The following is an 11,047-nucleotide window of genomic DNA, read 5'->3' on the forward strand; positions in this document are numbered from 1 at the left end:
TGAACAAAGCAATTTTTTTTAAAAAAGAAATGTCAAGTCTGACAAGTTGCTACTTTGTAACAAATTTTTTTGCATAAAAATTATTATTTACACATTAAAGTACAAGTCATTAACTTTAAAACGCGCTAAAGTAAGTGACTTTACGATTTTTTGTGACTGAGATATGAGATTTTGAAAATTTTTTGTCATTTATAGTGAAAACGAAATTATTGTGAATTCGAATATTATTTAGTATTATTTTTTCGCAACTTTCTTATTCGGATTAATTAAGTTTTTTATTTAAAACATTATTACAAACAAGAACATTATTTGTAAATTTGCAATAAAATTTTAAAAAACGACTCAAGAAATTTAACTTTATTATAAAATTCAAAAACATTTTTACAAAAACAAATATAATAAAAAAAACTTAATATTTTGTAACATGTCCTTTTGCTTGTATAACTGCGTTTATTCTTCGCGGCATACTTTTAATACAAGCTCTAGCTTTTGCAATAATATCTGGGCCATTCCAGGTTTCTCTCACCAAAAATACGACCACAACTCACTTTTCACTATAAATGGCAAAAAATTTTCAAAATCTCATATCTCGGTCAAAAAAATTCTTAAAGTCATTTACGTTAGCGCGTTTTAAAGTTAATGACTTGTACTTTAATGTGTAAGTAATAATTTTCATGCAAAAAATTTTGTTACAAAGTAGCAACTTGTCAGACTTGACATTTTTTTTTTTTTAAAAAAATTGCTTTGTTCAAAAGTGTAAATTTTTGCGAAAAATTTAGATAAATTAAATTAGTAACTTTTAGGTGAAAGTAGAAGACCTGAACATGATATCCAGAAATTCTTATGAAAATTGATTCATTTTTGAAAAAGTTATGTCACTTTGAAAAATGACAATTTTTTAGAAATTTTAAGTGTCCCTAATAATTTGGAAGGGTGGAAAAGAGGTGGATTATTGAATGCACAATTGAATTCAATTGCACGTTGCAATATCATAACTTAAAAATCTATCATACAATGACGTGAAATTAGGATGGAACTGTCACAAATTGAATGGGTCATAAGAGGATTACTCAAATTTGTACATCTTAATAACATCCGATAAAAAAAATTCCGAATTTGTAAAAACCACATGAAGGGAACTGGAAATGATAATCTCAAAAAAAAAAAAAAAAAAAAAAAAAAAAAAAAAAAAAAAACTGTGAAAACGTTCTTCAAAAGATATGAAATTAAGATACAATCACTGAAAATCAAACACGTCAAAAAAGTGATAGCTCATATTTGAAATTTATATGTCAGATTAGTATATTAAATATATTGGAATGAAAAACCAGAGTTTGCCCTAAAAATAAAAGGGAACATTTCATGATGAACACAAAAGGAATTGAATTTAAGAAATTTGTTTTGCTTATGGTCTCCTGGCATTATTAAACAAGACATTTTTCATACAAGGTAAAAAAAAAAAAATAGATTTACATTGAAAATCAAAAATTTAAATTGTGCATCACTAAAACAGTGCTAAGTTTAACACTAGTAGAAATAAGAGAACTTTTAATCAAAATATTTTTAAAAATAAACTCAGAGTAAGAAATTTAATTAACATAAGTAATAATAACATTGCTGATACAAAATAGGTTTAATTATGTTTTTTCTAAACTGGACCATAATTCAAAAACTGATTTTTCTTAAATGATAATTTCAAACGCTAGTACATTAAAAATACACTTTTTCTAAAAAAAAATTAACTAAAATATTTTCCACAAGAAATAAATGGTAATCTTAATATATAGTTTTCGTTATAAAGAATAAAAACAAAAATAAAAATCAACTTACAAAAATAAAATATGAAAATAAAAAAATATATTTATGGTCTAAATATACTTACAATAAAAATTTTCCACATGCAATACAAGGAGAAAAAGTATCCTAAGCAATTAAAATATTTTCCCTTCAGTGTTTTGGACCATTCAATTCTTTCCTATAAATGTATAAAATAAATTTTCTAAAATTGAACAAACTCAACTTTATAAATTCAAAAAAATTATTATTTTTCTACGGTTATTCAATGGCAAATTACTTATGTGATGATAACTTTGTATATCAAAATAACAATTAGGGATAAATTATAAATAATTTGCACAAAAATTAAGTTTTATTTTTAAATAAAAAATAAGAGTATTAAAACAAATAATTTATAGAGCTTAACACTTAGTTACAATTATTTATGATCATTTAAATAAAAAAAATGAAAAATGACCAAAAATACTTTTTCTGAAACAAATTGAAACAGGAATAGTCACACTGAGTGTAAACAATATTTTTACATGTTTATTTTAGGTTTGTACATGCTTGTGAAGAAATGTTATATGCATAGCCAAATTTTGCAACAAAAAATAAGCACCTTTTAAGTACTTTTTAAGCACTCAAAAAATATTTTTAAGCACTTTAATATTACAAATAGGACATGTATACTAATATTTTTTTTTCCTTCATATTGTTGAAAGTTCTTCATATATGTATGTTAAGAAAATGCAAAATAGTTTTCTAAGTTCATATCATAATAAAATTATTAGTTTCTGGCAAAGAATACTTTTCATGAATATATTCACCACCATAAAAACAATTTATGCACAATTTTAAATACATTCAATATTGAGTGAATCATTAAATTTTTTAAATTTATAATTACTTTACATAATTGTGTAAATTTTTTTTTTATTTAAAATTATAAATAATTAATTTCACAATTATTTAAAAAGATTATCTCTCTTGAAAAAGGCAGCAGAGCTGCTCACGAGAATGCATGAATCCTTCCCAATGAATCCAGCTCAGTATTCGAACTCGCAAGAATTTCATAAAATGATTGCCGCTTTCAGACGTTACGGACTGATGGTATGTCGAAATAGATTGTGGTTGAATGAATTATGAAAATGTTGAATGGAACAATGTAAAAACCACGCTTTTTGCATAATTCGAGGCAGGCAAAAATTGATATGGTAAAGAAAATTCATCTCATTTTGGAAAAGGGAAAATTAAGCACTTTTTAAAAACATCCAATGAAAAAAGCACTTTTAAGGGCTTTTAAAAAATGAAAGTCTAAAATAATCACCTTTAAGCACTTTTTAAAAATGCTATGCACCCTATTATTTATTATGAATATAATGAAATCAAACTATCATTCGAGATAAACTGATTTGCAACTAAGAACTAATATTTTGAGAGCTTCTCCATGAACTAAAACCATCAACAATTCTAACTACATTAATTATTTGTAGACTGCTTAATACTTAGATTTAACTGTCTTAAAGAATTTCTTTTGAATTTATTATACATTATCTAACAGGCCTCAACAAAAACTGGTAATTCCTCAACAAAATATATTCGCAACACAACATAAAATGTCTGAAATATACATAAAAAAAATGAGTTAATCCTTTGACACTGGTGTCCCTACTTGACGCTCTAATTACAAGCAAAAATACGTTTGGTATTTTTTAGTTATAAAAAACAGTCCAATATTTATTTTAAAAAAATCTGTTAGATATAGATTATCGGAATTATATTTGTACTAAAATATAAAATCCAAATAAATAAAAAAACTTTAAATTTTTTTAAAATTCATAACTTATTAATAATTTATTTCGCAAATTAAAGAAACTTTAAAGATGAATAACTGCTTTCTTTAGATCTAAATAACTGAAAATTTTAAAAAATTATTGTTTTGAAGTAAGCTTTTTTCTGTGGCACAAATAATTGCCTTCAATGCAGAAAAAGATGCCAGTTTTTCATGCTGCTTTTCACAACCATAAGTTATTAAAATGATAAATATAATAATTTCACGTAAATTAATGCAAAATAATAAATAAAATATGAAAAATAAGTTTAATAAAAATTCTTTGTCAAACAGTTGTTAAGAAATAAAATTAACTGCTGATTAACTCATTTCACTGAAATAGAATTTTACATTACACTGAAACTAAACCCATCTTATTTTAATAAACATTTTGAAAATATTTATGAATTATCGATATCTAAACTGTTTTATTAATTTTAAAAATAAAATGCATACCTGCATGTTATGAATATCAACTGCTTCCAGAAAGAGTTGTCTACTCAACTCTTCTAAAGCTCGGATATCTTGCTTTAGCTGACTAATATCTTAAGGTTTTGAAGAAAAACAATGGGGTTTATTAATTAATATTAAAAAACACTTTTCAAGCAATATGAGTACAATTTTTAGGGAAGTAGACCTACATTTGTTTGTAACCATTGAGCGATTCTAAAAAATCAGTAACATTACATGAGCAGGGTTGCTACAGAAAAAATTTGAACAAAATAGTTGCGCTTTGTAGCCTGAAAGAACGAAAATAGTTGCCTAAATAAGAACAAAATTTCCTCAATAATAAGACTAAAATTTTATAAATGACTTAATTATCATATACGATGATCCATTTAGTAAAGTTAGTGGCAAATATGATAATTTTTATATAAACGTTAGTGAATAGAATAGTGAATAGCACTGAATTTTTATATAAAAGAAAAAGTATAGTTGCAGAAAATTAAAATTTTAATTACTAGAATTCATATAAAAAAATACTTTTTCTAAAAAATTTTCTCTCTCTCTCTATATATATATATATATATATAGATAGTGAAAAGTGATTACTCAAAATTGGAAATTCATGCATCGTAATATTGCATCTAAAATTGTTGTTTTTTTTTGTTTTTTTAAATCAAGCAGAATTTCGTAGCAATAACAGTTGAAATGGTGGTCAAGAAACAAAATAGACTTACAATGGAATCTGTGCAAATTTAGTGCATTAAAAAGTGATGACTCAAACTTGAAATTCAAAATTTTCAATATTCTTTATTTTTTAAGAAAAAAAAAATTCACTGTGTTCAGAAGCTTTTGCAGGCCGCAGGTTGTCAACCCCATTAATACTGAAAAACATCGCTATGAGTACAGAAAAGTCTCCCAATAGTCTCCTTTTCTTGAAAATAGTTGCTTTTTTAGCCTTGCAGGCAAAAAAAAAAGGTTGCCATAGTCACCTCAGGCCAAAAATAATTGCAAATAAGTCGCCTGCAGCAATCCTACATTAGTAAAATATAGAACATAAATTTACATGCGAACCAGAATAAAATTTAAAGAGTGGCATTTTTAATATTGGCAGAGATCCATTTCTTTTATTTTACCAATGAATAGCAGAAAAAATAAGCAGTTCTGAATAGTTAGAAAAAGAAGTATAATTAAAATTAAATGGAAGAAATGTTGCTCTCCTGTAAAACCATTAGAAAAAATTAGATAGTGAAGCACATCTCTGGTTTGCTTTAGGACAGCTTTTACATCCTTCTACTTTTTATAAATATGTATCACTAAAGCTGTTTAAACATTAAAAAAAAAAAAAAAACTATATAAAGATTCATTTGCAGTTATCAATTAGATATTAAGAATTTAAATATTGTATAGGCTAAATTTAATTAATTTAAATTAATTTTAAAAATCTAATAAGGCCATGGAAACAAATCGCCCAGTTAGAAATTATTTGGACCAGGGAAAATATTTTTGTAATTCTTATAGCATTAAACAAACTCCTTGAAAAAAAAAAAAACATTTCTATTAAGTATCACTAGGGTAATAAATTTTCCAATCAATTCTGCAAAATTTTATTTGTCTTAACTGCTAATACCTTTGAAAATTTCACAATCAAAAGTTTTTTAAAACGTTATTAGAAAGTACCCAAAATCTGCTCCACAATGGTATATAGAAAAAGTTTATAGCCAATTAGTGATTTTAAAAATAAACCAAACCTTTCCCACAAACCATAGTTCGAACTTAGTTTCTATGAAAATAATTAGAACCTTGAGAACTTTTATCACAAAATTTCAACACACAACAGTATATACTGAATTTGTCTGTGATACAACAAAATTATTTATAATCAAATGAAATAAGGATACTTTCAACAGAGCTGCTGGAGGATGTGGTAACACTTTTAAGCATACTCCAAATCCCAGATGTGGCATGAGACAAAGTTGACTGTTGTTGCTTTTCCCTTTCATGTAAAGCTAACCTGAAAAGAATATTCATATGTTCTTGGGCAGTTCATAAAAAAGTGTGAGCATAACACAGATCTAAATTTAAGGCTCTAACAACAATTAAGGTAAAATTTAATTCACAGAAAAAATTTAAGATTAAAATTAAAATTCTATTTAATAACAGCATTTATGTTCATAAGCCTTTGAGTAGGAGACAAAGTTATTATGCCAGGCTATCAAAAAGTAATAAGTTACATTTAAAAATTTCTATTTAATTACCCTATTGAAAAAAATTTATTTAAAGATCATTGTATTTGCACAAACTATGTCAAATTCAATTTCTTTGAATATTTTTAGCTGTTATAAGGCAATCAAATAAAACTGAGATCTGTTGTAAAATAGAGCAGTAACAATGGATATATTTTTCTTAAGAAATATAATGGGCAAATTACCTCTTTTTCTTTACAATTATCATATCTAAAGTCTGCATGACTTTTTTCTCTTGAGACTGAATATCTGACGGTGAAACATTCCTAAAATATAATTCCAACACTTAGTATTTTAAGTTTCTACAAAAAATGCATACAAATTTTAAGCTACTACAAAATTGTTTTAACAGACTATTTTAATATAATATTTTAATACTGTAAATATGTCAGCAAGAAAAACAGTAGCAAATTACCAACTCATAATCATAATCTAAGACTATTTAAAGAAAAATACTAGCACTTAATTCAAATTATCGTTTTTGTTTTTTTATGCAGTAAGTTTTTTAAAAAAAAAAAAAAAAAACTATAAAAAATTTATAAAGAATAAAGTGGAAAGCACATTAAATTGCAAATATGGTGATATATACAAAAAAAAAAATTGTTTAAAGAACAAACATTTTATACAAATTTAGATCTGAATTTTAATAAATCTTAAGATGGTTTTAGTCAGTTTGAAGTGTAATTTGTAGGAGAAATTATTGCAATGGAAGCAATATTTATTTACTTCAAACCTCATGGGCTACCTATTGTTATGAATTCTAGGATAGATTATTTTAAAAATAATCTATCCTAATAAAGTTTGTTATAGGATGTTTCTAAGTTTTTGTTAAAAATGCAACATTCTAATTTTTTTTTCTTTCATGAGACAGTCAAATTCTTTGACAAATTCAATTTTTCTGATGCGATAGGAATCTTGATGTTCCTTCATTCTTGATGCATATATGCTGGACCAAAGTTGGCCTCAAGAAAAATTATGAAACCGTCAAATCAGTATACGATTACTAAGAATTTAAAATAAACCAGAAATTTGTTTGAAAAGAATTATAATTTTTTTTACAGAAATCTGCCTAAATTAAAATTATATTCTTAATGAAGTAATTCAATTGATATTGCAAATAAAATTCAAGGGCAAAATATTCATATTTCTATTTATGAAATGTCAATGTGATAAATAGAAATAATTGTAAAACATATCATACCCATTCAAATAATAATTCAGAAATATTTACAACTTTCAATCTTGAAAATCTAAGTCGATATAATAGTCGATAAAAAAAAAACATTTCAAATAATAATAAAAAAATAAACTCTAAATTTAAAGATAAGATTAAGATGTATTTTTATCATTTATTGGAAAATATTTAAGATAACATTATGCAAACATAAAATATAATTATCAGGTCAAGTATCATGCTTCATACAATAATTTAAAATTTTAAATGTTAAGAACAGAGTGTGCAGCCAAACTTTTCAACAAAAAATAAGCACCTTAGCACGTAAAATATTTTTAAGCACTTTAAAAAAATATCATAACTAAGCAGGGTTGGTAAGTTTTTGACAATTGACGGTTTTAACATGTCAAAAAAAAACGTGTATAGTTTTTGACAATTGTCAAAAACTAGGAAATTTTGAAGGACGTAAAACGTATGACGCCTTCATACGCTACGGACCGTGGGTACGCCGAAATAGATTGGGGTTGAATTAATTGTGAAAACGTTGAATAGTGTCATTTTGTATAATTCCTGACGAAATTCAACATGGTAAAGGAAACATCTCATTTTGGAAAAAGGAAAATTAAGCACTTTTTAAAAACACCCAATGAAAAAAAGCACCTTTAAAGGCTTTTAAAACACGAAAATAAGCACCTTAAATTACATTTTAAAAATGCTATGCACCCTGAAGAATTAACAACTTAAAACATAATAAAGATTTTTCCATTTATTGACTGCATACTTTTAATTGATACAGGACAGACTGATTAAACAATACCTCATAAAATATGCCATTGAAGTATATGGGTAATTAACAGCACCAAATCCAGACAACAAGGCCATCAATGTCACACCAATGACTCCTATTCTGCTAATGCCTTGCTCAATGGATAATATACCTTCAAAACAAATAATAATTTAAATTACCTTAATTCAAACAGCTAAAAATAAGATATCAGATGCTAAATTCATTTGTGTCATTACTCCCTAACTGGCCAATAATCATATGCAAATCAATCTAAGACAAGGGTTGCATTGTTTTGGCAGTGGCGCAGTGTTTTTCAAATTACTGCGCCAAACCAAGCACTCGATGAGAGTGCTTGGTTTGGCGCAGCAAATAATTCAGAATGAATTTCAATGAATGAATGAATTAATTAATTTTTCTGCTTTATTCATGTTTTTTTTGTTGCTTTATTTAAGGATATGATTTTTAATATTAAATATCTTAAGATTGCCGAGACAATCATTGATAATTAGTAATCTTAAACTACATTAATACAAGAAAAATTAAAAATAAACTCATACCATGCTTGGGACTTAAAATAGGAAATGGATCTCCAATTTTCCAGAACAAATACATAAATACCAGCCATGAAACCACTGTCAGTGGTTTTATCAACTTTTTCTGCACTATAAAAAAAATTTAAAATAATGTTGTTGTAATACATATGCTGATATAACACAAAAATGTAATACATAAGTAAGGTCTAGAAATTAGCCATATTTAATACTTCAAAAGTAACTTTTCCCAATCTTTTTTAAAATTTTAAAGCATTTATATTTTTTATTACCATCAAAAAATTAGAATTATTTTGGAAAGAATAGTTTTTTTTTCTATTGTTGGCTTTGATAATGTAAGCATACAGTTTTTCCTTTCTTTAAAAAATTAATTTAAATCAGAATGTAATTAGGCAAAAGATTTCTATAAAAAAAAAGAGAGAGAAGACATAAAACAATAAAATTGGAATAATGTATTTGAAGAGGGAATGACACCCCTTTTCCCTTCATAAAAAGGTGAAACACAGAGCATAATCAGATACTTTTCTTTTTGTTGATTACAATATCCATAAACATAACAATGCATTTGAAAAACAATTTCAAAGATTATTTTGCAATCAGAATATTTAACAACATTTTTGTTTACATACTGCTTCATGTGGTAAAAAGTATCAAATTAGAGTACAGACTAAATTTAAAGCAAGTCTTGAACTTATTCAGATATATCACTAGCAGATTAGCAGGTTAAAATTCTCTAAGAATAATGGGATATTAGTAAGCTGTAATTAAGAATGTACTAATACATGAAAACAAAATCATTTTATAAGTATTATGAGACTCAGCAAAACTGACTATAGAAACCACAGTTCAAGTTATAAAACAAACAACTTTAACAAAATTAATTAATGAATGATCAGCAAATAGAACAAAGAAAATTAAATAGAATTGTTATTAATCCATACAATTAAAAATTTATGTGATCACTTTGTTTCCATTTCGAAAAGTACACAATAGAAACTTTTTTGCAAAGTGGTTATTTCAATGTGCTTAGAAACAGAACAAAAATTAGAAAATACTAATGATAAAAATTAGGAATAAAGGAAAAATTACAGGAGAATTAGAAGAGGAAATCATAGATTTGAGAAAGAATTTCATGCCTTATGTATTTTTCTCCCTCAAGACTTTACAACACTATCAATATTATTGGATATTAGATGAGAAATGGTTATTGATTTGACTTAACAGCTTCTAAATCAAACAATTAGCTTAAAATCATTTAACTAACAATATCATCATGTAATATATAAAATATATTTACAATATATTTTATAGATATATTTGTATAGTAAAATATGTTTATTTGTATAGTAAAATATGTATATTTGTATAGTAAAATTATATANATATATATATATATATTTGTATACTATGCAATATATATATATTTGCATAGTAAAAATTATTCATCCTTTGAGTTATTTTAAATTTTCATTAATGCGTAATTTAAAATTACACACTTTTTGGTGTATTAAATATATATATAAAAATACAAATAAAAAAAATACTGTCACCACAAATAATTACTTACCAAATCTAATATTACTTAAAACAAAGTAGCCAATATAAAAAGGCAACACGACGATCAACATAAAAAGTATAGCATATAATCCTAGTTTCCAATGAACATACCTAGAACTAAATCAACAAAAATAAGTAATCAAATATTTTAAAAATATTAATAACATTGAAACAGTACATATATATCAATAAAACAAAAAAATCTAGCTGCCAACCGGAAAAAAGACAGCTCTAACTATAAAAAAGAAAACTATTTACCAATATATTTAATTGTGAGTGTTGAATAAAGATAGTTTTATAGACAATTTATGTTTAAAAATAAAATAATCATTAGAAAAGAAATAAATTAATTTAATTTTTAATAAATGCATAGCCGTGACTAAATATATTTGTCAAAATATGTTGCGTAATAAGGCATTATGAGATTGATGTAAAAAATAACAAATAAATAAACACATTCATTTTAAAACCTTTATACAAATTTTATATAAATTTAACATTCAAATAGGTTTGGGTCATTGAGCCAGAATTTAGTTAAATTAACTATTCATTCACATAGCATCAGCTATTGTTTTAAAAATTAATCAACATTCAAGGATTAATTTGAAGTTCACGGAAATATTCTATATTATTTCCACCCAATATATATATATATATATATATATATATATAGCTTAT

At 25.0% G+C, this 11,047-nt stretch overlaps 1 protein-coding gene across 3 annotated transcripts in view; it reads right to left on the bottom strand.

Annotated features, from left to right (window-relative positions):
- The window catches only part of LOC107437439 (golgi pH regulator), a 19,546-nt gene that overhangs the window by 5,157 nt on the left and 3,342 nt on the right, over positions 1–11,047 (bottom strand). For all 3 annotated transcript variants that reach the window (XM_043050457.2, XM_043050458.2, XM_071181109.1), the window contains 7 exons: positions 10,380–10,486; positions 8,819–8,923; positions 8,292–8,412; positions 6,486–6,566; positions 5,956–6,068; positions 4,067–4,155; positions 1,883–1,975 (listed from right to left, as the gene is read on the bottom strand). In XM_043050457.2, the coding sequence (XP_042906391.1) occupies positions 1,883–1,975; positions 4,067–4,155; positions 5,956–6,068; positions 6,486–6,566; positions 8,292–8,412; positions 8,819–8,923; positions 10,380–10,486 (709 nt within the window). The remainder of the gene's footprint in view (positions 1–1,882; positions 1,976–4,066; positions 4,156–5,955; positions 6,069–6,485; positions 6,567–8,291; positions 8,413–8,818; positions 8,924–10,379; positions 10,487–11,047) is intronic.

Source organism: Parasteatoda tepidariorum, chromosome 5 (genome assembly GCF_043381705.1).
Source record: "Parasteatoda tepidariorum isolate YZ-2023 chromosome 5, CAS_Ptep_4.0, whole genome shotgun sequence".
In the NCBI taxonomy this organism is placed as follows: Eukaryota; Metazoa; Arthropoda; class Arachnida; order Araneae; family Theridiidae; genus Parasteatoda; species Parasteatoda tepidariorum.